Genomic DNA, 27,672 nt, shown 5'->3' with positions numbered 1-27,672 from the left:
AGAAGCAACATGTTCTCCATATTATATACAATCAATGGGTTGAACACATGAATCATCAAATCAATAACTGCCGACATTTGCGAAACATTAGCCCTGCAAATGAAAGCTTGTAAATCCTTAAAACTAATGGAGCAAAATATAGACAAATGGGCCGTCGTTGATGTCCAGACCTCATTGAGCATATATTCAACAACATCTTACATTGCACTGAACTTAGAGACTTTGGTATACCCACCACCATGCCGGCTAGCGTTTTACTTTAGTGTTCCTATCATCAGTGTGAATGCCAGCAGAAAGCATGTACAGAGAGTTGACTTTAATACTGTAGGAAAATGAATAGGGGCCGTGTCAAACGGAAAGTTGAGAAAAACAAATGAAGAATTCCATTTTTGTCAGCCACAATGCGATGTATATAAAACTGTGACATTACAGATGTTCCACACTCAGTAGCATATGCCTGCTCCTCAAATTTTAGAAGGCTGTTCCATTGTCAATCTTGAGAGAGGGGTTAAAGACAGATTTTTTTTTTTTTTTTTTCTCTCTGCAGGAATGAAGGCCTCCACTTGTGCATCTGTGAACAGAATGGAGACCCAGGCTGAGCTTGCCAGTGCTACACTTGTGATTGATTGCATCACTGCAGTGGAGCGAAGTCGGGTGTCAGGGCTTTTATGGTCGACTACAGTACAGTGGTGTTGAATTTCAATGGATATGCCCTTGGCCAGATAGGTGATAATATGACCCGGTCCAAACACACACACACACACACACACACACGCACAAACGCGCACACTAACTCGTGTTTCTATATTTGTGAGGACGTTCCATTGACATAACACATTACTTATAGTCCCTTACCTTAACCTCCGAGCCAAGTGGCATACTCCTACTCCAGCTCTCAACCTATTTGTGACCTTCACACACGTACTTACAAACTTGTGGAAAGGTGCCAGTCAGTTGGCACAAATACTAGAGAGGCGCTATCTCAACTCTGAATTCTGACTTCACCTCGTTCCATAAGATTTGATTACGGGTGACTGTAAACACACCGACAGGCAGGTCTCTCTCTGTGAGAGTGCGTGTGTGTGTTTACCCCGTCTCTGCTCTCAGTCGGGTCCTCCTGAAACTAATTGCAGTCTCTTTCTCTCTCCCTCTCTGAGTGACAGCGAGGATTTCGCTTCGCCTGGAGCGACGTCACGCCGAGGTGGAAGGAGACCAGCGCATTTTTCCTGCCTTTATCATCCAAAGAAAACACTCTGACAGAGTGTGCGGCAGAGACGCCTTCTCTACCTGCACCCGGTGGGCACCGACAACCGTTTCACCCGCTTCACCAGTGCGCCAGTGGAGCGGAGCGCGCGCAAAGGGCAACTCGCTGCATCAGTAAAATACAGTTCCATCGTTCAGAAATGCGGCAATGCTCTTCTTTTTCTTCTTCTCTGTTTCGTTTATTGTGCCATTGTTTAAAAAATCCCCAGAGCGTGGCGAGAATCTGAGCGTCTTCACAACCGGAGCTTTTTACGTGCGCCTTTTTTTTTCTTTTTTTTTGCGCTCATATCAGACTTCAGTATTCTCCTTCCTCCTCGGACCGCTTTGAGAGCATGTAATGCCCTGCGACTGACAGAGCAGAAAGACAATGAAGAGGTTAACCACACCTTTGAAAGCGGACATCTCTTCATTAGCCTCTTGACCAACTTTGTTGCGCATTAAGATGCGCCCGAGAGAAGAGGAGTTGGATTTTTGCGCTCTTGTTGATAGACCGTTTCCAGAAAACAACGACCTCTTATGTATTTAAGAAACCATCAAACTCGGTGTTGGCTGAGTTCGTCACTTTAAACTTTTGCTGGGGGATCTACTTGAGGATTTGCAGCGTTCATCATGACGATTCGTCTATCACGGATCCAACTGGCCCTCTTCTTTATCTTGCTTTGCCCGGTCAATATCATCGGACTCTGGTGGTAAGTAGTCATGTATTTACCACGTGTTTTATGCTTGTGTTTCTTGTCAACCAGGGACTTTAATAATTCCTTCAGACTTAGACCAGTGGGCAAAAAGCGTTCAATGAGGTGTAATTTTGTTTTTTAAAATTTAAAAAATTATCCACAGCACCATCTCTGAGCATTAGCTTTCACACACACGCACGCACACACGCAAACCACAGAGTTTGTACTTGCAATAATTTAGTCCCCATGGTCATCTTAACAAACGTGCTGCCATAATTAAGACCATGCAGGATGCAAAAGAAGAACAATGGCAAAACGAATCCAAAGAACTGCCCCAGTGTATTTTGGTTTTAACGAAGACTTAAGTATTGAGAATTTGTTTTATATGTTTCATTTACTTAAATGCGTCGTCTCCTATAGTGGCATATAATGAACCCATGATTGATTGAATTCTCTTGAAAGTCCCAGGACACGAGGTTACTGTGAAATGTTTACCGGAGTAGAGACAACCGTCACAGAATAACTCAGTGAACCTGGAGAAAAGCGAAAGACACAGAGAACCAGGGAGGTGAGAGAGGTGCTCATTGCCTGCAGTGAGAGGGAGAGAAAGGAGATTGGTGGATGTGGTTGTTGATGGTGTGTGTGTGTGTGTGTGTGTGTGCGTGTGTGTGTGTGTGTGGAGAGAGTTCAGAGTGAGGAATGTCAGGTGGCCCTCTAGGCGCAGTGGATATGTCATCATAAAACAATCCATATAGGCTCAGCTCGGCAAGGTGTGTGACAGTCCGAAAGACAGACAGACAAACAGACAGACAGACAGGCCCAGCAGATCTGCTGATAACATATTTTCTGTTCACGTGGGTCTCTGTCTGTCTGTTAATCTGTGTGTCTGTCTGTCTGCAAAGGGCTTTCTTTGTTTTATGTGCAGTGTTTCATTAGAAAACATCAAATGTCTCTGTCTTCATCTCTCGCTCTCTCTATTCTCTATCTCTAACTCACACACACACACACACACACACACACACACAGTCACACACTTCTGCAGTGTTTCAATGTGAAGCTTTGTGATTTTTTTTTTCTATTGAATCCTCCCACTGTTCATTCACAGCCCAGTCAAGGTCAGTGTGGGATGTAGTGTCACGGAGGCTCTGTGAGTCTATGTCCTTGTATGACTGGCAGACGGACCCCTTCAAACATTTCTTAAACAAGTTCCTGTCTATATCTACAGTGTTCACCAACTGTGCATTATAACATTGTATCGTCGTCCTCTTCACACGTTTAATTCCGCATGTAAATGACACTGAAGTGATGGGCAAGTGGGGTGGACGCTTTCTGCTGCAATGTGGGAAAGTGGAGACGGCGTCAGGGTGGGAAGAGTCACTAAACAAGAAGCTAAGGCTGCACCTAAATCCCAAAATGGGGTTTGCATGTTTGACAACATGCATCCACTCATCCGCCCCGTAGCTGCCAAGCCTACAAGACCTGCGGCTGGTTTAGCCACCCAGACTTTCCATCGTTATTCCCATGTAGATTTTGTTTTGTTTTCAAGCACGCTCAATCTTAAACAGCTGCTTGACCGAAGGAACGTTAATACACGCTTGTGCTCGGCTGATCAGACGTCTAAAATCAGTGATCAAAAAGTGGTCCAGATGTGAAAGAAACCCGTCTCTGTAACATCACAGGCGCCCTCCGGTTCGCACGAACCCCGCTTAAAAGTGAGAAGAGTTTCGTGTGACTGTTTTCAGTGGGCTTACTTTGGATGCAGGGCCAAAATAGACTTTTAATCTAGTCAGAAGAGTGCAGGACTGTTGCTGTGACCCAGCTGTGGAAAGAAACTTCGAAAAACAATTACCTTATTGTGGACAGTAATTAGTTTATAGGGTTTAATTTAAAATCTTGTCATGTACTACAGCTGAATTTAACTCAGAAAGAGGAGGAGAACTGAGCGGACCTTTGTGTCAAAGCGCATTTAATTTCTGCTCAATTTCATGCTATTGTCAGTGTTCACTTGGCAGCGCATTCTACAGGACTTGGGATATTTATTTTAGGCAAAGCTGAAGCAGATTAAGGGAATCAACACCAAGAAATCAGCTACTTCCTTTTCATCCCCACTGACATACGTTGTCATCTTCTTTCACTCACTCAATTGTTCACTGGCGCACTTACACACTCACTTACGCAGGCAAATGAGTGGGCATATTCACCATACCCCACGCACGCGCGCGCACACACACACACACACACACACACAGTGGCCGGCTGTGGTGCAGCTAGGGTGAAGCCACACCTGTGGGTTGCTCTCCAGTCTGCCAAGACAATGATTCTCTCTGTTGAAAGATGCTGGACATACCATCATCTCTCTTTCTCTGCCTCGCACTCGCTCCGTTTGAATGTCTCTATCTCTGAATGTCTTTTCCCATACTTGTCCTTTGAAGGAAAATGCCTATCGTGCAGATAGGTTGTCGCTGAAGGAAAAGAGGGAGCCGCAATGAGAGACGGAGAGCGAGAGAGATGAAATGCTGGGAGATAGCTGTCCTTTCAGAGCCTCTGCTGATTAAAGCGCTCTAATCATTTGGCCTGAGAGCAGAGAGCGCAGCTCAGAGAGTGAGGAATGTCTTTGCTCTCTTATACTAGTTTTGACTGCAGTGCTTAGGATGGCCAACTTTGTAATGTGTGTGTGTGTGTGTGTGTGTGTGTGTGTGTGTGTGTGTGTGTGTGTGTGTGTCACAGCCCCGGTTTGGCGGACAGCCCGTCTGGAGCGTGCCACAGGTGCACACGCACGTCTAAGCGTTCTCATTTGTGTGTTTATGTGTGTCACTCCAAATATCCAACCAGTGGATCCCGGGTAATCTGTTTAACATGCACTCAAAGACATGCAAACACACACATTCAGTCACACAGTCATAGAAACTTACATGCACATACACACACGCGTGTCCACGCACATGCGCCGACTGTGCGGTGAGAACCTCCATGATCACCACACGAGAGTTTCATTGCAGCAGATCTTATCTTGTCCACTCAAGCCCTGGTCTGAAAATGCGAAATGTCTAATCAGGACCAGGGAGATGGGTACAGATAGGGATTAAATGACGATGTGGGTTTGGCTTCATAGGCAGCGGAGAACTGACATAAAACTGTATCTGGAGTTACTGAATGCATACGTCTGCACTTTTTTCAGCTTGCATTTATGTAGACATTTATATTCAGCATCCGAAGTGTACAGTGTACACTACAGGAGGCAGCACACTGCAGTCCAGGAAACTATCTCTATCATTCAAAGGAGAGGGGAATATTTGCTCTCAATGGCTGAAATGGCAATGTAACTTTGTAAGATAATGTAGCCTTTATGTTAGTTTGTCAGGCTATTTTCATACTGCAGGTGTTCCCAGGGAGCGGGGTGAAGTTGCTTCTAGTGGCCTCAAATTTGCCAAATGTACAATCATTTTTTCTTTCAGAAGAAACTTTGTCCTGCCCATGACACAACAAACAAGATAGCAACAAGGCTTGTGCACTACAGCACCGGCCTGGTATTGCCATTGGGATTTTCCAATGGGGCATCTTTCAACCAAAACAGAGGAAAGAATTTCAGAGCCATTTTGTTGTAAACAAATTCAACTCCACGACGCCCATGTATAGCTATGTTCCTGTTACTCTTCATCACTGCCTGCCCAAATGACCCACCAGGTCTTTGCCGGAGCGTGATCCGTTCCCAACGGAGTGGTAAGAGGCCAACTTTCCACCAGAAAAAAAAGCAAGTGCGAGGAACTTCATCTTATTTCCAGGCTGCGAAAACACCACTGCAACTGTGCTTTTCAAGTTTGCCTTTATCTGAACATACCTGCACAATGTCAGGAAAGAAATCCTGCTATTACTTTGATCACCGTTCGTGTCCTTTAATTGCCCCTTTCAAGCACCCTGCTTAATGTCGGACTATGGCGCATTCATTCCACTTCTGTTTTTGAAATGCAGGGAGACTGAATAGGCTTTTGCACCTTTTAGGCAGCAGCCGAGGTAATCACTGAGCTCACTCGACATCTGTAAATGGGAGACACACAACATTGGATACAGATGCTTTTGTGTTGCACGTCTGGACTCGGCATTACTGCGGCATGCTATCTGAAAACGCACACTGGGCGGCATTACTCTGGATTTGTTTGGTTCATTGTGAATGAGCAGCATAATGAGGAGGTGTGCGCAGGGCTGACTCTTTGTGAAAGAGGCTTTTGATTACTGACAGACATCACGGTCAATGTGGCAACTAGCGTGTCTCATTTGGTAGCAAACATACCTCGGCTTGCCCAAGGCGCTCGTCGACGTTATTTGCTATTATTTATAGGAAAGTGATAGTGCAGTAACCCCTTTTTAGTTGCTATAAGTTAAGCTTTCTGCATGATATCGGCTAATCCTCCCTCTGACTCCGATTTGTATCTTTTGGCTGTCAGCGCCGTTGGGTGTGCCGCTGTTGTTAAAAACGGACAAATGTTTTTCTCATGTGAAATTGGTTTGGTGGTGTCGGTTTTCTTGCCGGTCACAATTAATGGCTACTGCTCAAGCTGCGTGCAGTGCAAGTTACAAAAAAGTTTTTATTGTGACTAATTTCGCTGTTCTCAGCCTTACATCAGCAGCAACAACATGATCAAACATGTCTGAAAGTGATGGACGTGCCCCAGACTGCAGGGTCGCGAAAACAGCAAAGCAAATTATTGAGGCCCCACTGAGCTTTTCTTCCCCTCCATCTTTTAAATCAGTTTGGGACGGGAGACAAATTTTACATGTGTTTTGGCTTTTATCTCGTTTGCATGATTTCTTTATCACGTTGTATCTCATTCTGTCTCCTCCTTATCTTACGCCGAACCCTCAGCTTCTTTTTCCACCTTTAGACTCTCTCTATAGCTTTCTCCCTCCGACCCCTGTCCTTTTTTCACTCTGGCGTCTCAGCCTAGCGCTTGTCGTGACTGTCTTCATCTCCAGCATACTTGAGGGATTAAAGAGGGATGAAATTCACTCATTCGTGGGTGGAGTGAAAAAAAAGAAGGGCCCCGTTACAGCACGGCTCCATATCTATGGTGCCGTGAGATCTTTGATGAAACCTGAGGTCTCTTTGAGCACAAATGTTTAATCTCTTTCTGACCCACCTCTGGGCCAAGAACACACTGAATAAGGCATCCTTTTGGAATGTCTTTGTTTCTTTTTTCATGTACAATATGAACAACTGTCAACCCGAACCTTTATTTTTAGAATTAAATCATGAAATATCTCTGATCTGAGGTCATCATAACTCCATAAAGATATTGCAGACATCCACTGAGAACAAGTTTAGATCTTGATTGGACCACAAATTTATCGCGAAAGTTTTTTGCATGATAGTCTACTTCTCATCCATTGTCTCGTTCTATCTTCAGTTGCTGTGATCCTCTTCCTCTGTTTGGGTATTTATCATCCCGAAAACCTGTTCATGCGAGACAGTGTTTCCTTAAAGCCCACGATGCTATCAACGACTGAACATCCTCCTTGGCATTCGTTATCTGTTCAGGGGAGGTATCGTTAGACAACAGACTGAGGACGAGTGGCACTTTGCATGGAGAGGATCTGATTACCGTCTCGCTTTGAACTCACAGCCGCATGGGAACTTTTATCTGTGTGCATGCCTGTAATGAAGGCACCTGCTTGGATGAGTGTGGATGAGTGTGCAAAATGTGCGTGCAGACCTCGTGTACGCACTGCATGCATACAGTGGTCTGGGGAAAAGTGTTGGCACCCTTCCTGATTTCTTATTGTCTTGCACGTTTGTCACACCTAAATGTTTCAGGTCATCAAACACATTTAAAGATAAGACAAATATAACACAGCTAAACACAAAATGCATTTTTTAAATGAAGAGTTTTATTAAAGGGGGAAAAGTCCAAATCAACATGGCCTTGTTTGAAAACCCTCTGTTAAAACATACCTTAACTGTGGTTTATCACACCTGAGTTCAGTTTTGTCTAGCTACACCCAGGCCTGATTACTGCCACACCTGTTCTCAGTTAAGACATCACTTAAATAGGGCCTGTCTGACAAAGTGAAGTAGACCAAAAGATCCTCAAAAGCTAGACATCAGGCTGCGATCCAAAGAAAGTCAGGAACAAATGAGAAAGGAAGTTATTGAAATCTGTCAGTTTGGAAAATGTTATAAAGACATTTCTAAAGCTTTGGGATTCCACTGAACCACAGAGAGAGTTATTATCCACAAATGGTGAAAACATGGAACAGTGGTGAACCTTCCCAGAAGTGGCCGGCCGACCAAAATTACCCCAAGAGCACAGCGACAAGTCATCCAAAAAGACACACACAAGACCCCACAACAACATCCAAAGAACTGCAGGCCTCAGTTGACTCTGCCATCAGAAAGAGACGGGGCTAAAACGTAGTGCATGGCAGAGTTCAAGACCAAAACTTCTGCTGAGCAAAAAGAACATTAAGGCTTGTCTCAGTTTTGTCAGAAAACATCTTGGTTATCCTCAAGACTTTGGGGAAAATACTCTGGGACTGACAAGATGTTGAAGAGAAGTTGAACTTTCTGGAAGGTGTGTGTCCCATTACATCTGGAGTAAAAGTAACACCACATTTCAGAAAAAGAACATCACACCAGCAGTAAAAATCTGGTGGTGGTAGTGTGATAGGTCTGGGGCTGTTTTGCTGCTTCAGGACCTGGAAGACTTGCTGTGATTAATGGAACCATGAATTCTGCTGTCTACCAAAAAAAATACTGAAGGAGAATGTCCAGCCATCTGTTTGTGACCTCAAGCTGAAGTGAAGCTTGGGTTCTGCGTCAGGACAATGATCCAAAACACACCAGCAAGTGCACCTCTGAATGGATGACAAAAAACTAAATGAAGACTTCGGAATGGCCTAGTCAAAGTCCTCACCTGAATCCTATTGAGACGCTGTGACATGACCTTAAAAAGGTGGTTCATGCCTGGAAATCCTTTGCTGTGGCTGAATAACAATTCTGCTACGATGAGCGGGTCAAAATTCCTCCACAGTGCTGTAATAGACTCATTGCAAGTTATCACAAATGCTTGATTGCAGTTGTTGCTGCTAAGGGCGGCCCAACCAGTTATTAGGTTTAGGAGGCAATCACTTTTTCATGCAGGGCCATGTAGATTTGGATTTTGTTTTCCCTAAATAATAGAAACCTTCATTTTCTTTGTGTTTACTTGTGTTATTTTTATATAGTATTTAAATTAGTTTGACCAGAAACATTAAGGTGTGGCAAACATGCAAAAAAGTAAGAAATCAGGAAGGGGACCAACACTTTTTCACACCACTGTACACGATTACAGTTACTTTAAGAAGGTAATTATGATGCACTTTTATCTTCGAGGATCTAGAAATAAAAATCATTTCATGCCAAAGGTTCCCTGCTTTTCTTTGCACCTCACTTTGAAGCCTGTAATAAGTATTCCCATATTTTACTCCACCACGGAAGGATGTGCTCTTTAATGTTTCACTCCAAACCAAACAAGGGCAAGAATTCTGGGCACTTGAGATGCACCCCATTTTTGGGTATATCTCCAGCAGTGTACTTTTCCACCTGAGTTCACCTCACTTCAAACATTTTCATTCTCATCATCATCATGCCCCGTTTGTCAACTTCTAAGGCAGTCCAATACATATTATCCCACAGCTGAAGTCAGTGGACCATTTTATCCATCCACATCAGTCTTCATTTTTAAAACTTGAAAAACTGTCACTTTAAGTGAAACAGAGTTCAGCCCAGTAATTAGACTTAGAAACTTGTCTAAGCCCTCCTCCTGCTTGGCAGGCAGTTATGATTCACACTGGTGCTGTATAAATAAATCTGAATTGAATTTCAAATAACCTGCCATGTGCCGTGGCAACTATTTTATGGCAGCATTGCTGGGTTTATGTGTTGTGATCTAGAGAGGAAAATGGCAAGACCGGGTCACACAGACTAAAGTCCTGTCCCAAATCCACACTGCATTGCAATACCACACAGTGCTTTCTCAGGGTCAGTCTTCTGTGCCAGTGTTAGATTTGGAAAATTACCCAACAGAAAGTAGGAGATTTAGAAAGTTTCACATGAACCGCTAATCAGTTCTGCTCTCATCATCAAATAAAATCATGTATGCCTCTTTTCACTGAATGAAAAGAGAGAGAGAGAGAGAGAGAGAGAGAGGAGAAGATAACAAGTAAATGCAGTCTGTAAGCATGTTTAACACAACATTGTATGGATGCAAAAGTATTGTTTAACGTTCAGTAATGTTAAAATTCTTTTGTTAGGCACAATATTCCTTTATCTGTTTTCACAATTACACTTTAATGTGTTTTTTTGTTGTTGTTGTTGTTGTTGTTGTTGTTGTGCTAGAAGATTTAAGGAATGTTTCCTCGCCCTCTATCTCTCCAGCTTCCACACTCTCCTTGTTTCTCTGACAGTGACACAAGACAAAACCTCATCCAGTACATTCACTGGTTTTTACAACTCTACACCTCCCATTATAAAAACCAGGCTGGCTTTTGTGAGCTGCTGACAGAGCTAGCTTCCCGCCCCGCGCTCACAGACACACACATGTAGGCACAAACAAGCCATTTCTCTTTCTCGCATCCATAAAATCCAAAACAGACTGCACAGAAATACACTTGCATGCACCGACATTCGTTTCGCTCTCCGTGTGTCTCTGTCTCACTTTCCCTTCTCTTCTCACACACACGCTTCCTGGTGGCAGCGGGATAATAAGTGGGTTTTGAGAAGGAGCTTGTGTTGCTAAGTATTGTACCTGCTCATTAACAGCCACAGACTGTCTGTATGATTTAATTATCCGTGTGACCACCCTACACGCTCATACGCACCGCACCGCAAAACATCTGTGCTGGAAATACACCATTGTTTCCATAGCGATGTTGGCAATACACTTTTGATAATCACAAAAGGAATGCAACAGTGGGTGTCCCTGGAGTGTGCATACAAATATGTGTGTGCGCGTCTATGTAGACAGTGCATGCATCAGATCCTGCACTGTTTACATAGACACACACATCTTTGTATGCTCACTCATTTTTTATCTCTAATATCCAGGTTTTCATAACAGATATCTTGGCAGATTGTGTGGGATTAAATAAATCTACTCCTCCTCTTACAAGCTGAGATAACTGTAATTCATTCTGTCTACCATTATCATGTGTTTAAGCCCTGTTGGGACAGTGTTTGGGCCTCCAGACCTGCCTTTCCATGACAGGCTTGGCAAAGAGACTTACGAGACTTCCCATGAAGGGTGTTTTCATTTAGTCATCTGCTGACATGTTAGCCTGTCATATGAATTGTTTTATTAATATAAAAGTACAGTTTCCAGAAACGGAGGGACTTTAAAAAAAAAATCACTGCAAGTGTGTGTGCATGCGTGCAGATGTCTCGCTGCATATCAGACTGCCAGCAGAGGGGATTGTCAAGAGTGTTTGTTCTGCTTCTTAAAACAAACTCTCAAGACAGATGAATGATATCAGGAGGTGCGATTAACAGGGACAAGGCTGACTGAAAACTTATGAGGCAGCCTTTTGCTTTCACTTTCTCCCGCTCGTGCTCGTCGTGAAACTTAAAGTTATGGATCACATCTGCTCAGATTCGGGGACTGTCAGTTGCCCGTGAGGAAGAGGTGAGAGAGAAATGGAGTAGACGAAAGGGGGGCAAGAAAAAAAAAGTTGTCGCATATACGCTTTAATGTGCACCGAGTTAGCCGTACAACACGGATGAGTTTGTCACAACTAAAGGAGAGGAAAAGAATGGAAATGAAGTCATCTCATAAAGCCGCTCTCCTCTTATGCCACTGAAGTGGCCACAGATGGCAGTGCCTGTAAGTGGTAGAACCAGGCCCTTTTTTCCCATTAAGAGTTAGAATAAACTATTTATCTTTATTATATACAGTCATCCGTTAAAGCTGCTGAGGAGGTCCACAGTTGTATTCATCATTCACGTATATACATTTTAATGTTTTAAATATTTGAACTACATAAAGCAAGCTTAATTTATTCTGCCACACACTTAAACACTGATTTTTTTTTTCGGCTTCTTTTCTGTAATATAATACATACACTTTTCGTTTAGACGGGTTTAATCTGGGAAGTATTATGGATTGGATGATCTGAAGGGTATGTGTGGTTTAAGCGGTGAGGTTCCTGACTGCAGCAGCATCTGTGGAGAAGCTGTATCATCTGGAAATCTAGAAAGTCTCCCTTCTGGTTTACCGAAATCAACTTAAGCGGCATTAAGGTAAACTGTAAATGGCCTTTCTGTTAGGACACGTCCAACTATATGACTTCCAACTTTGGAAGGACCACACAGCTCTCCCTCAGGAGCCGTCCAAGAGCAAAATACAGACTTGTGAAATTGACGTCAGAGCTCAGATGCCTCTGGGAAACTGTGCTCTGTTGTCTCCCACATGCCCATTCAAGAAGCGTATTGTCGCCACAGCTGAGATGTGGTGGGTAGAACTGGCGGCCTCTTGAGCTGGGGAAAAAAAAAAAAACTTGGCTTACGTTGATTTGTTGCTGTTGATGATTGCAGGCACATTGTTTAATCTGTGATTGAGTTAGCAGGTGTTGCTCAACAGAGAAAACAATATGCGCTTTCTGTGTGTCATGTTGCTCAGCGATTGTTCCCTTTCTTCTCGCACTGTCTGACCTTCCGCAGGGCGGTGGGCAGTCCACTGGTCATGGACCCCAACAGCATTTGCAGGAAGGCGAAGCGTCTGGCGGGGAAGCAGGCTGAGCTCTGCCAGACTCAGCCAGAGATCGTCAGCGAGGTGGCCAAGGGAGCCAGGCTGGGTGTCAGGGAGTGCCAGTACCAGTTCAGGTATCGTCGGTGGAACTGCACCAGCCACAACAAATACTTTGGCAAAATACTGCAGCAAGGTGAGTGAAGAAGGACAAGATGTGTCTTGTTTTACTTAAATAAAAAATAAATGTATGTGTTTTTATTGCCTCTGTCTTTAACTCTTATTGCCTAGAATGAAGTACCATTTCTATTTACCTAAAGGATTAGTTATGAACCACCCTTATTTGAGTTAGGTAAGAAGATTGGTGACTATCTGTCAAATGCGTAGCAACTGTTATCAGCCCAATAGCTTAGCTTGATATAAAACACAAAACATTGGGGTAGAAATTGGGGTTATAAACACCATTGATGAATAATTAACAAATCAAATACTTGCAGAAACCGAAGTGTAAATATGAAACTTTGTGATATTAAATTAAAGTATCATGCAGTTACAGTTTCTTGGCCGGCCAAGCACTGATGTGAAGGAGCTATTCAGCAAAATTAATGAAGCATTGTCCGTCTACTTTGCTACATGTGCAAACAATCGTGTTGTTTTTTTTTTGTTTGTTTTTTGTTTTTTTCAGTTTGACCACCCCTGGCACCTCAAGGGTGTTCCTGAACGCCAACTGTTACTTAGTCACACATCTTACAATAAGCTTTCTAAGTTTTACCAGCTGACTCTTAGGAATTTCCTTGAAAACTGTCAGTGTGATGCACGCAACATGGTCTTTTAGTCCACATTGCATCACTTTCGTCCTTGCCTATGACTGTGGCTATTTTGAAGACGTGTTCAGCGTATGTCGTCATTCTAGACAACCAGCCACCAGGGCAGACACAATTTAAAATGATTCCCATCCCGTTTGCTCCCATTGACCTTTTTCCTGGTCCATCCCTGTCACAAGCTGCCATCCATCCTGAAGGGATCCCACAATAATCCCCTCCAAAAAACGACTTCTCTAGGTCTTGTAGAGCTTGTTGTTGACCTTCATTCAGATCTAGGCTTTTTGTTTCCTCTTGTTTACAGTCTGAATGTTAAGCTAAGCTACCCATGGCTGTATCTTATTGTGGTATAGATGTACACTACAGTACATGAAAGGGAAAGTGGTATTGATTAAGAAGTCTATTTCTTGTACCACAGTCAAAAAAACCCAAAAAGTCCACTGAAATATACTTCATTTAAATACACATAGTATAATTCTATGTTCTGTGCTGCTGATAAATGTACTAAATATGTTCGTTGTACTAAAAAGACTCTTTTTATAAATTTGCTTGGTTTCAACTTCAAGTACATTTTACTCCACTTTTAAGATACATGTTAATACTTGAATTTAATGGAAATGTATAGTTAACACAAGTACTTCAAGTATATTTTAATATATATTAATGTTATGTTAAAGCCATCACTTTAGTTCACTAGGTGAACTGCTATATGGTTCACGTTTGGTGTATCAGGACTGAACAACAAACAAAACAACAATTTCCCTTCGTCACAGAAATGTATTAAACGTGAAACGTACCCATCTTTACATCTTTACAGTTGTGTCTATTTGAACGAAGTCTAAACCAAATATGGCACGAGAGCTTCCGCCGAACAAAATACACACACACTCGCCCTTAGCTGCTTACAGTTTCTTTTTTAAACACAACATTTTCATTGTTACATTTCCTCCTAATCAGTGCTCTCACGTCAGACACATTTGTTCCTGGAAATTCTGCGAGCACAGTGTCTGGAAACTTACTGTACTATCGACTATCAGCGTATCTATAAACAGGGTTGTGTATTTTCTGTTATTTCAGGACCCTGTTCCCCATTGCTTTTGCAAAAGACCAAATTTGTCAGTCATTTGTGCACCACCGGGTGATGAGATTGAAGGCTGTTGTGGTTCGTTTGTGATGCTTTTGTTCGTCTGGTATTCCTCAAATCTGGAAAGAAGTAAGCATATAAAACAGATGTTAGTGATTGTATTGGGTGCTGCTTAAATATTTGGACAGATTGCATATTGATGCTTTAGAGATTTGAGGTATACAGTATATTTTATGTATATGCATTTTATGCATTATGCATTTTATGATATGTTGATAGTGTCGTGTCCCGGTCCGTAATCTTCGACCAGCGTGTTTTGCATACTGCTATTCATTTTTTATTGACCACTTCAGAGAGTGCACACTTTTTAAATGACCTTTTTAATCTTCAGGCTAAAGGATGAAGTCTTTTCAAGTTGTATGGGTCGTACAAAAAAACTCTATTAAGTGATAATTAATGTACTTACTTAAAGAACACTAAAGTACTACTGGGGGAGCAATACACTTATGTTTGTGTGTAATACATGTTTATTTCACTTATATTTAGCACACAAAATGACTGTATGTACTATAAATGTACTCACTGATACCGAAGTACATTTTTATTACATTCAAATACGCTTCATTTGTACCTAGAGAAGATATCAGGTATAAAACAACCTAGTAAGCATTACCATTACTGAACTGCATTACCAGTTGTTTGGCATGAAGCTTGAAGTACATGTAAATACATATTTCAGGGTGAGCAGATTTGAGTTTGTTCAATAGGAGACCCTTCATCGGGTGGACACACGTTTGACGCTCTAGTAGCACAAAATTCCAGAAAAGTCTGAAATTGTTTCAAAGTTTGACACATTTTTTAGGTCCCAAAAAGACCAGGAAAAAGAGGACGTCTGGTCACCCTAACATATCTGATCCATGTTTCTCTTGGTCCCTTTAGAAACCTCCTCTTAAAAAAAAAAAACTAAAAAATGTCACGTCCTGTTTTTCCAACGCGAGTATCTTGGGATTGCGGCCGGCGTCCTCACGCCAACTGGAGGTCAGAGCACTGTCTGATGGCACTCCAACAGACAAGGGCGGCTGTTGTATTTCAGACTAGACATATTCACACTTGACTGACTCTCGTCTTCATCAGATTGGGCACGCTTGAAGTGATCAGCTAAGATTGCCCTTACTCTTAACATCTCTCGTGCGATCTCTTAACATCTTCCTCCAGCTCTTTGAAGTCTGTAATATAACTGATGTAGGGTCACTGCTGGGTCCTCTGCAATTACTGTGTCGGTTTTTCTCTCGTGTGATTAGATTCATAGAGAGCTGCTTGTCTCTTCCCTGACTGCTGTTACAGAGGGTCTTTATCTGTGTGTTTGGTTAACAAACAAGGACATTTAGTATTAATATAGCACGACAAACTTGTTATTAAACCAATTTTGTGTCTCTGCGGTGGATGATGTGCGTAAGTTTTGCTCTTACCTGTCATGAATGTTACCAGATTTACATAAGCTTCTGATCGTATTAATTTCACATCATGAATCATGTTAGTCATAACGGTGTGATTGTTAAAGCTCTTGTATAATTATCCCTTCAGGAAAGTCTCTGATTACACTTTTGGCCTTACAATAAGTCAGCAGAAAAAAGAGTTCCCGCAAGGAAGCAAAAAACTTTTGTTTGACTGTAAACGTGATGAAAATAAGAGGATCTAACATTTAGATGTGGGGGGAGTGGTAATCTTGAAGATTTAAAAATGAAAGCCAAAAAAATATAATAATGTTGCAGAATTTTACACGATTAAGAAAAAGCCCTTAAATGTATCAAAAACGTTTTGTGACCTACTGCATATACTCTCTTTTCATTTTTTTTTTTATTTATGTTTTTTATTTTATTTTAATTGGAATTTTATAAAAGGGTATGGGATGTGTAACAAAAGCTCCAAAATTTTCAATTCTGTTCAGCTCAATTATTTTGCAGCCTTCAACTTCAAATATGTACTAAGCCAGTCTGCAGTGGGACCAAGACCACCTTTTAATGAAAACTTTCTAAGCCACAACTTTCAATGATACTTGGAAAAGTTGACAGCAACTCACGCGGCCCGACTTTGTCATGGCTAAAAAGAATGCTGTTTCGCCTTCGTATCTCGCTTGAATTTATGACAGCACCGGTGTTGTCGGTGTCTCTGATGGAAAAGGACAGAAGGAGAAAAATAGAATGAAGACTGAGAAAGAGAGAGGGGAAGAAAAAGGGGAAAAGGGCAAGAATCTACCAGAAGACAGGCGATTAATCATGAATTCCTCCCTGTCCACGAGGGTGACCAAAGTGCTCCTCTGTTTTGAAGCCTTTGTCCTCAATTACCTGGATCTGCTCTTAATAGCTGTTATTATAGTACCTGTGGATGCCATAATAAAAGTTCCTTTGTATTTAGTATGCTCTCTTTCTGTGAGTAGTTTGCTTAACCTCATTGACTCCGCTTTTGGCTGTTGAGATAATAAGATAATACTCTCTTACAATATTACGATGACTCACGTTTTTATTTGCAGAAAGGTCACACAGTCTTGGTGAAGACTGCTGCAGCGTGTGTAGCTTTCAGAGTTTTCAACAGCCCCTGAATCTCCTTTTCCAAACACTCGAGTGCTGCACATGTGTGTCGGTTTAAAGGAGTAAATCTGCCACACCAGTATTTATTGCCAAAGTAGTGTTAATGCAACCTTGCAATTGATATTACCTTAATATCATAACAGTTCTCCATGTAAATGCCCGGAGCACTGTTATTGGAATGCACAGGGTAATTATGTAGCATTCTCACCTGTTGTTTGGATCGTAGGGAGTTCTACTTGGAGCTCATCACCACAAATAAAGCAATAATAAACTATGGAAACTGTGGGCAGTCACATCATTGTATTTGTTTTTATTGTAGGCTTTTCATAAAGCCTGTCTTTAGCCCTGACAGCAGTGTTTCTGATTGAGATTCATGTGTCTGTTTGTGCCAGAATGATCTTTTTTTTTTTTCCTTCTGCTCGCTTACTCGATTGAAAGGACCTTAAGGAAAGACTTTGCTCTAAGTTCAATGCTTGGTTGATTTGATGTAATGTTACTCCTTTCAAATTGCTCTATGAATAAAGTATATTTCATTGTGAGAAGTAACTGATACGATATAGAGAAAACAGATTACCTCTTCACGTAATTGGACAACCAATCAGAGCTATTCTGCTGCGAACTAATTCAACTCCAGGGTGTTCACATGATGTGGTTACTCTTCTGTCGATCACGGCATAAAGCCCACCCAAACATTTTGGTTTGAGTTCATGTCCTTTGGTTGTAAACTACTTTAGTATTAGGGGAATATAAACTGACAATCATCTGATTCACTCAGTCACATTTCATTGTGAAACAAAGACCAGCGGTTATGGGGTTGATAGTGTGCAATCAACGTAACATGCACAGTTAAACCACTGTACTTAATATACAAAGGACAAGAACTTTTTTTTATTTGCAAATAAACTGTCTGCCACAGCAAAAAAAAAAAAAAAAAAAAAAAAGCACAGGTTATGTAAAGGTTAGGGCTAAGGTTCCCTGAAGACACACAGCGTCTGCAGTCTGAAAAAAAAAAAAACTGCCTTCATATGAGAACAACCAGTGCAATTTGCACATATATAATCAAACTAAAGTTGAAATGTATTATTAACTTTGCAGCCAGCATAAATATGATAATGGATCCGTCATGTATCCAGCTGTATGAAAATTAAATAACAGAGCATTCTGGCATGCCATGGAGCAAATGTTTACTTTTTTGACTTGCGTCAAGCCAGCAGATGAAAGGGACTGAAAGCATGGAAAGGTGCATGTGTCTGTGTGTGGGTGTGCATAATAGACGTTTTAGTCGATTTCACAACATTACTGAAACTCTGCCATTTTTACCCCTTTATTGCAAGAAGTGTGAATGAACATGTCGGCACAAGGACTTCTGAATCTGAATCGAAATGTTCTCTCTTCTGGATGTGAACCTTTCACATACACTCAGCTCCAAAACAAGGTCATATTTCTGCTTTCTTGCCGTTGATCAGTACTTATTATCCCCTTTTCCTTCATGTGTGTTTAAATGACATTCAGGCCCCGGAGCAGTCACGGCTGGCAGTGTGAGCCAGCCAGCACACAGGGATGCTGGTAATCACACGAGGGATGTTGCGGCTCTTCTTTGAAAGCTGTGACGGATTGGGTGTGTGCGAACGCGAAAGTCTCTGCTCAAGAATAAACAAGGACGCTTGCTCTGGGCTCTACTACTGTGATTCCACATTAATTAAACCGGTTGTCAGTCATGTCAAAAGGTTCATAATAGTCTTATTAATGATCTTAATAGGGTCACACAGACATGTATCACCATGTTTATTGTTTAGTTTGTGAACAGTAATTGCTTTATTTTTTTCTAATGGTATCTGATACAGTGATTTCATTGTCGCAGTATAGTTACGTTTATTTTATTTTTAACAAAATCCAGGTACAGAAAGGAGTATCAGGCTATTATGTTTTAGAAACAGGTGTTCAGTAACTGTCTATGAACTGTGACTTTAATTGGAAAATATTAAAAGTGCTCCAACTGTCTAAAGCTAGTAAGTTTCATTGAAACAAAAAGGGCCTCGAGGACAGCTGATCAAATTACTGACTGTGTACAAAGACAGATGAACTCCCTGTGATGTCAACCATAGGTTCTCTGGAGAACAGTTTTGAAGCTCAGTGTGGTGGTTCTGGGGGCTGCCATCTTGGCTCTGTCGAGCTAGCAGCTAATTCACCAATAGTCAAAGAGGTAGAGTGTGAGTGCTGAGGAGGTCAGCTGACAGCCTGTCACTCAAGACGTCCACGACACAATTTATTCATAATTCAAAGCACATCATTGGGTTGTGTTTCAACAAATACACAGAAAGACATTCCTCTGTGTACAATTGAATAATCCTCCAACTGAGTCTTTTTGTTTTAAACAAATTCAACTGGTAGATTATGTGTATGACCACGTCGCTGTTACTGTCCTGTCCAGCTCTGCATAAATCCTACTCAAATGATTTGACAGCAGATCTTTGCCGCAGCAGAAACAGTTGTGACCGACTTTCGAAAACTGTCTCTTCTGCCAGACTTTATTAAGCCTAGATGTGAGATCTAGGTGTACCAGAGGCCAGCTGTGCCTTACAAGGTAGAGCAAGTTGTCCACAAACGAGAGGATTGATGTTTAGATCCCGGGAACATGTCACATGCTAAGTTTACCATTTACCAACAACTGGTCAGCTATCAGGTCACTTAAGCATATCTATTAGCATAAATGAGATGCTGCAACTTCAACAGATTTCACTCCATGAGAAACACTGCTTATCTGGAGGTCACAAATTTGAACATACCTGATCATGTTTGTGTCATTGCCTGAAAGTCTGATTAAAGGAATATGTGCTAAATCTTGCAGAAGGGCCTTTTGGAATTGGAAGCAGACATAGACAGGCCCAGACACCCACCATGGCAGAGAATTTGTTTGGAATTCATGTCTGCGAGGAAAATATGAAACAGGGTGCCTCAATTCATCAGATTTTTGATAGCTTATTTTACCCTTCTCTCTTTATTATGTTTCTCCTCAAACCACCTTTTTAATTTTCCTACTTGCTGTGTTTGTTGGTTTAAGAGTCAGACATGCCAGTGTCTCGACGTTACATTGCTACATGCAGGTTTTCTGTACTAGATGCGTTTCTTTATTAGTTGAAGACATCAATATTGCCTCCCGTCTTGTTTGGACACAGCTTGTGTTCCAGCCACCATATTTTACTGATAATGATTTTGTGTGCTGATGTTTCACACACGTGTTTCTAAATAAATGTTTTGCGGATGACGCATCTTCATTTTAGTGTGTTGCGACTCCGGAAAAACACTGTATTGATGAACAGTGGGAACAAAAAGGTGTGGTGTATCTGTTCATGTGGCACGCACTCATGGTTGTGGATATGCTCTGCGTGAAATGCACTACCGCACACATGTAAAACTGCATATACAGATGAAATTCTGTGCTTTATTTAATCTGGAATAAATCACAGCCAAATCCAGACAAACATACAGCTTGAGATAAACGTTGCACCGTAGCTCACATAAACAGAGGGCAAGCTGACTATTTGTGAAATGTCAAATGCTTTGAAACTAGATAAAACACACGTATGCAATGGAACACATGCACACAAACTCGTACAAATCTGCATCACAGAGTGTTGGGGTGCACAGCTGGTATTGATATCAGGACCTGCTGGAGTGTGCCGGTTTCGTCACACGCCACCCATTATATGTGTGTGTTGCCATTCCTAATGAATCCCATTCACTGAATCATGCGATATAGAATTGGCAGTGTTGATGGTGGTGACTGCACGCTCACCGCCTTCCAGTTCTCAGAAATAAAAGTCCTTTGCTTAGTCTCCACACGACATTGGGTATTTTTTTTTTATTTATTTTTTTTAGGTTTTCAAAGAGTTTCAGTGTTGTATTCATGAGATATGTATGAAATCCCTTGTGCCTTACCCTGCTAGGGATGATCATTGATTAGATTTTATTGATACCGATGCCATTAACGATTCCCTTATCAATTCCCCCTGTGAATTTTTGGTTTAGAGAAAGTTGTTAGAGTTAACACTGTGATGTGAATGACGACATAAAGATTAAGCATGAAAAGAATCGATAAGCATCAAGGCTAATGATATCTATGAATTATACCAGTTGGAACCAGTTCTTTGAAAGAACCGGTTCTCGATGCCCATCCCTATACTCTACAAGCTAACCCTAATCTTGCCCTGGCTTGTTGGTTGGTTGTTTCCACCACTTTTAGTCCAGAATGAAATAGCTCAAGTATTAGACTTTGGTTTTTACACTGACTTTTCCCAAGAACCATCAACAAGCTAAAGTGGATTTAGAGTGAAATAAGTTGAACATTTTGGCAACTATCATCATGGAATTTTGTAAGTGACCAAATCATTTGGAAAACGAATGGTAGCATGTTCGTGTTTGCATTCTAACAAGCTATGCTAACATCGTGACCTGTGTTTAGGTGACCCTAAACATGCCTGCAAATGTACCTTGACTCCGTCCGTTGGGAACTGATTATCCTCCAACGAAGATCTGCCCTGCCAATCAAATAGTTTGGGCGGGCTTTATGCGGTCGTGGACTGAAGAGTAACAGCAACGTAGTTTGCACTTGAAATTGAATTTGTGAACAAGAAATTGCTCTGATTAGTTTCTCATTAGTTTCTGATAAGGACTATTCAGTTTTGTGCTTTTTTGACCCTGTACTGGTTGAAACGCCCTATGATGAAATCCCACTGGGGTCTTACAAGACTCATTTTCTGATAAGAATTGAGTTTGGCTACACCAGACTAGCAAACGTCAGCATGCTGACGATAATTTTGGGAGAAAGTTATCTGACAGAGCAAAGCTAATGTGGCTATAACCTATTCACCTTGTTTCTCATTGTTAACAAATCCCAGGGGTACAAAATAATCTTTCATACCTTGCATTGCAAGTTCATCTCCTGGCGCCTTACTGTTTTTTGTTTCTCCCAGGAAGCTTCTGTAAGTTGCATGGCCCTCAAGTTTAACAAATAACCTAAGTTTCCAAATTTTCTGTGAAACACAACGCTCACACTCCCTTCACACTCTATACACAACTCCAGCACAACTTGTACTGAAGGAATACTTCAGCTGTGTCACGTACAGTCGTTTTTAGACTATTCATTGAGCTATTTTTTGTTTGTATTAATGGGATTTGCTAGTTTCATTCTTTCTTAGCAATCTTTACATTAATCTGACTAGCAGACAGGTTTTAATAAACAAAAGAAACTCATTTAAATTTAACCATCATCAGTACATAAATGTATAAATAATAATAAAAAATATCTATATGGGAAAAAAACAAATAAGACGTGCACTAGGCAACATTATTTAATTCCGATATTATTACATAACTGCTCATACCATGTTGAGCGAATGACAACAACTGCAATAACTGGGAATGAAGACGTGCTGAAGAGAGGGCGAGAATGATGCTGGAGCCACAAGGGAGGACAGACGATCAATTTGCACTTGTGGTTGGACTTGCCCTTCGCCAGTAGAGTTAAGCTCCGCACCCGAAATAAACCGGCAGCTGCGGCGTGCATGAGTGTGTCAATGTGTGCGCAGGAGAGAGATATAGCCCCCCAAATCCAGTGACGCTGGAGACTTTAGTGATGGAGCAGGACAGACAGAAAAGTGCTTTAATCCTGTGCCATGCAGCTGAGATGTTGACTGGTCGGATGCAGACGCAGAGGCCCGTCTGAATGGATGGATGGAAACTAGCTTCCATCAACTGTTCAACCTTCCTGTCCTCCAATTGATTCAGGATGATATGACGTTGACCACATAGAATGTCAGTGTTTGCCTGTATTGGACTTGGTCTCAGTTGATTTTCCAAAACACATCCTTCCAAATTAACACATCTGTTTGTTTGCAGATTGGAAACTGCTATTAGTCTTCTAATCTCTCTCGTAACCAAAAAGTCTAAAATGTTGCTTTTGCTCTAATAATAAAGCCATGTTTTTACTGGCGCTGTTTAAATAGAGATTTTTAACTGAAATAGATTTCAAAATAATTTACTTTATCTAGGTCTGTGTACAAAGCAGACTAAAATAATTAAACAAAGTAAAATCTTTTCTTTGTTTGTCCCTGGCGCTCTAGATATCCGGGAGACAGCATTCGTCTATGCCATCACAGCGGCTGGGGTGACACACGCTGTGACCCAGGCCTGCAGTATGGGAGACCTCCTGCAGTGTGGCTGTGAGGCCACCAGGAACAGAGCACCTCCCAGGCCACCATCCTCCTCCACCTCCTCCTCCACCTCTTCCTCCTCCCTCTCCTCCTCTTCCTCGTCTGGGGAAGGCGTCAAATGGGAGTGGGGGGGCTGCGGAGATGATGTGGAATTCGGTTATGAAAAGTCAAAACAGTTTATGGACGCCAAAAGGAGAAGGGGCAAGAGTGACATCAGAACGCTGATTGACCTGCACAACAACGAGGCTGGGAGGCTGGTAAGAAAACCAGTTTGAGTTTATATTCGAAGTCAGTGCGACTTTGACGCACTTGAATGTATTTAACTGCTACCGTATTTAACACAGGTCTAATGTTGGACTGTACTCTCAAAGCAGGAAAGGTGTTGCTTGTTCTTTGGAATGTTCCTTCATTCCATGAACACGCAAAAGAGAGAGACGTGGCCTCCAGCCATATTTGTGTAGAGCCGTAAGCCGATATTCTAACAAGAATCAGGTTTCTGAAACAAAAAAAATAAGAGCGTGCCACACATTTTGCTCTCAAGCCTCCGAGGCAAGTAGCTTCTAACATTTCCACAGCCCTTGGAGAAGTTTTAAGTTCTTCTTTGTTGCACATGTGAGGACTGAGTGACTTAAAGCCATGACAATTCAACATGCTACCTAAAGATCTAAGTTGAAACTGTCCAGATGAGTTACACATGTCCATTTATAATGCAGTTCGCCAAATATTCTCCATTACGTTCGCTTATAGCTCCCTTTGTTTTGCTAGTTGGTTACAGTCCGCTTGCAGAAACGCTGACACGTGCCCAAGCACCACACAGTGTTCACTTTAGCTGGGGTCAGAGGCAGGTAGGGAGAAAGGGAGGAGAGGAGGATTTTTGGGATACAGTCCAATTGCAGCATTAGTGAACAAACCATCTAATCATAAAAGAAACCTGTGCACACATTCTCAGAGGCTGAGAAACAGCATGCCGCGATGTGCCCAAATGTCTGTTAATGTGCATGCACCTATGTGTATTTGTACACACTTTGAATATGTGTGTGTGTGCCTAAACAGGCAGGTGTGTGTGTGTGTGTGTGTGTGTGTGTGTGTGTGTGATGGGTTAATTATGTGCAGTATAAGTGAATGATCTGTTGTCAAGGCTTGTTAGATGTAGGAAGGCCAGAGGCAACATGGAGGAAAGGGGGGTTGGGGAGTTAAATTCCTTCGGAATAGCATCTGCTTTTATCTTACCTATCTATCTGTGTGTGTGCCTGTGTGTGTGTGTGTGTGTCCATGTATGTGTGTGGAAATGCATGATTCAGTGGCGTTGTCTGTATATATATATATCATGAAAAAGATAAATTCCTCTTTAGTGAACTTACCATTTGTCAGTAGCAATCCTGCATCACTTAAGTTAAAAATACTTGTATTTTTTTCCCTCTTTGATCACATGTCTTTCTTTCTTTCTTTTTTTCACCTGCTTGCCCTCCTTCACCTCTGTTTTCCCCTCCACCACCACCTCTGCACTTTCCCCCTGTCAGGCAGTGAAGCTCTACATGCGGACTGAGTGCAAGTGCCACGGACTGTCGGGCTCGTGCACGTTGCGCACTTGCTGGAAAAAGATGCCTCATTTCCGTGAGGTGGGCGACCGCCTGCTGGAGCGCTTCAACGGCGCTTCCAAGGTGATGGGCGGCAACGACGGCAAGACCCTGATCCCCGTTGGCCAGAACATAAAGCCGCCGGACAAGCAGGACCTGATCTACTCGGACGAGTCCCCCGACTTCTGCCTCGCGAACCGCAAAACGGGTTCCCTGGGAACGAGGGGCCGCATGTGCAACAGCACAGCGATGGACATAAGCGGCTGCGATTTGCTGTGCTGCGAGCGGGGCTACCGGGAGGAAACCGTGGTGTTTGAGGAGAACTGCCTGTGCCGTTTCCACTGGTGTTGTGTCGTCCAGTGCAAGAAGTGCTTGGTCCGAAAAGAGCTTAGTCTGTGTCACTGATGAACGGAGGCTGAGGGCAGTCACATTTCTTCTTGGTTCATTATAACTACTTCTTTCTGAGGTTCTTGCTTTAGACTGGCTAGTGTGAAAGAAGAAAAGGACTTCAAGGGGAGCCTTGTTATTTTATATTTTTTCCACTTTCAGATAAGGCACACCTAAACCTTTAAATTAAATACTAGTCAATCTCTTTTAGTTTCTTGGAATTTTGAAGAGCAATAGGTCCCGGCCAACACTTCAAAAATAGCCAGATAGAAGCAAATCCAGTGCAGACCAAAGAAAACCATACACAACACCAGAAATCCAAATATGTTCCTTTGTTAAACTACCTATTGTTTGTTTCTTGTTTGTGTAAAAGGACCAAAGAATGTTCCATTTCATTGAAAACGAGCCTAACCCTAACCCCAACATGCATGGAGGATCCGGCTGGTACAGTTTGTGTCCCTTTAAATCACTACCAGTTCAACAACAGAGAGTTGGTCTGAGCTCCAAAGTGTGAGACAAAAATGAGGATGCGTCCACCAAAATTCAAGGCCACACTGACTATGACCATATAAACATTAGTTTCTTTTGTACGTTCTCTTATTTAATGTTCTCTGGAGGCGTTGCTTCCTGTCTACAATATGCTGTAAAACCAACTGAACAATTCAAGATCTCATTATGGCCCAAATACCAAAACTTTCATTTTAATTTGACATATGTGGTGATAGAATGGCTGTTATGTGAAGGTGTAGCAGACTCAGATCAACTTTACACTTACCACCCAAAATCCATTTTACTAAACATAAAAAATATATATATATATACAGAACAAGGACAACAAATGCAAAAAAGATGCTGGTCTTGACTTTTTCTGATTCTGCGTCAGTACAACGCATACAAAGGGAAATGGTATCTCATTATTATAATTGAAGAACGCTGTCAACACCATGCCTTACAGGTGCAGACTTGGCCCGCCGGCGAAGACACTTATTTATAGAACAATATGATGACAAGACTACTTCTACCGCTTCCATCCCTCTCAGAAGCACTTTGGATACAACAGCTGCCATGGACTTCCTCAACAGCTCGGCAGTAAAGAAACCTTCTGGGGTTGACTGATTTCTGCTAAACCAAAAGAGAAACCTTTAATTTCAAGACATGTTTCGATTTCAAGAAAATGTATGTGATGTATTTTGTTGATCTATTATGATATACAGGGCTAATGTAATAATGCACTTTGGATGTTAGCTTTTATTTGATACTGGAGGTGCATGCGTGTTTGCCTGTGTGTGTGTGTGTGTGCGTGTGTGTGTGTGTGTGTGTGTGTGTATGAAAGGGAGTGTGAGTGACCATGTGTTCGTGCAGGTTGGCCAGTTACCACCATATCCTTCAGTGGACAGTAATGTTGTATGTATCTGTTAGTTGCTGTCCGACGTTAAACTGCATCATGCTGGTTATTGAAAGCACACTGCTCTTTGACTCTCTGTCTCTTAGCGGGACAGACAAGCTCTTTGATTCGTCGCTCGTTTCTCTTCCCGTAAACCTATCACGTCATCTCATTTACACTTTTTTTTTTATTATCCAACAATGTACAGTATGTATACTGAACTATAAGGCTACGTTGCTTCAACTTGTTCTGTTAATTTTTGTGCGTGTTTGAGGAGTGTTCAGGTGGGATCTTATCTTACCTTTGATGATTTAGAGTCCGCTCGTTTTGATCCTGCTGTCGGGCGGTGTACCGTGACACAGATCTGGAAGACGTTCCCAAAGTTACATTGTTGCTTTCACTGTCTGCTGTACGACGGCATTTTGCGGGGCCAAAATCAAACGACCAACTTTACTATTAACTATTAATTACTGTCCAGCTGTTAATGTTAGCGTTCACTTTAGGCCATTATAGTAACTTTAGCTTGGAGTGACATTCTTCATCCATGTTTTATGTCTGAAGACCTGCGACGGAAAAGCCAAAGCTGTAACATTTTTGCAATAAATACATGGAGCATATCCATCTTAAATTGTTTCTGATGTTTGAATATGATTCTCACCAGGTTTAGTGAAAACACTACGAAAGCGAGCTCAAGCAAGATGGGTGTTTTTTGCAGAACAAAAATGTGAAAGCAGTGACAAAAAGAAATTGCGAAACTGCTAATTCAACCCATGTTTAACTATCAAATCTTATATGATATATTTTTTATTTTAAATTAATTGATCCTATGTCACTCCAGATTTGTCTCTGTGCTTCAGCGTTGTATTTTGGAGAAATCAGTTTATATGTGGATGTTACACTGCAATTTCATTAAACATAAGTGTCTAAAGTGATTATACCGTGGCCTGTGACTCACGCTAGAAACAGCGTT

At 41.9% G+C, this 27,672-nt stretch overlaps 1 protein-coding gene across 1 annotated transcript; it reads left to right on the top strand.

The window, feature by feature from the left end:
* The first annotated feature begins 837 nt into the window (after positions 1-837).
* On the top strand, positions 838-27,634 carry wnt6b (wingless-type MMTV integration site family, member 6b). Its single transcript, XM_047600140.1, has 4 exons — positions 838-1,952; positions 12,625-12,845; positions 23,265-23,611; positions 24,875-27,634. The coding sequence occupies exons 1-4, from the start codon at positions 1,873-1,875 to the stop codon at positions 25,334-25,336; spliced, it is 1,110 nt and encodes a 369-aa protein (XP_047456096.1). The 5' UTR covers positions 838-1,872; the 3' UTR covers positions 25,337-27,634.
* Positions 27,635-27,672: the final 38 nt, after the last annotated feature.

Source organism: Mugil cephalus, chromosome 12, assembly GCF_022458985.1.
Source record: "Mugil cephalus isolate CIBA_MC_2020 chromosome 12, CIBA_Mcephalus_1.1, whole genome shotgun sequence".
Classification (NCBI taxonomy): domain Eukaryota; kingdom Metazoa; phylum Chordata; class Actinopteri; order Mugiliformes; family Mugilidae; genus Mugil; species Mugil cephalus.
Note: the sequence above shows the minus strand (reverse complement) of the source record. Positions and strands in the feature narration are given on the sequence as shown.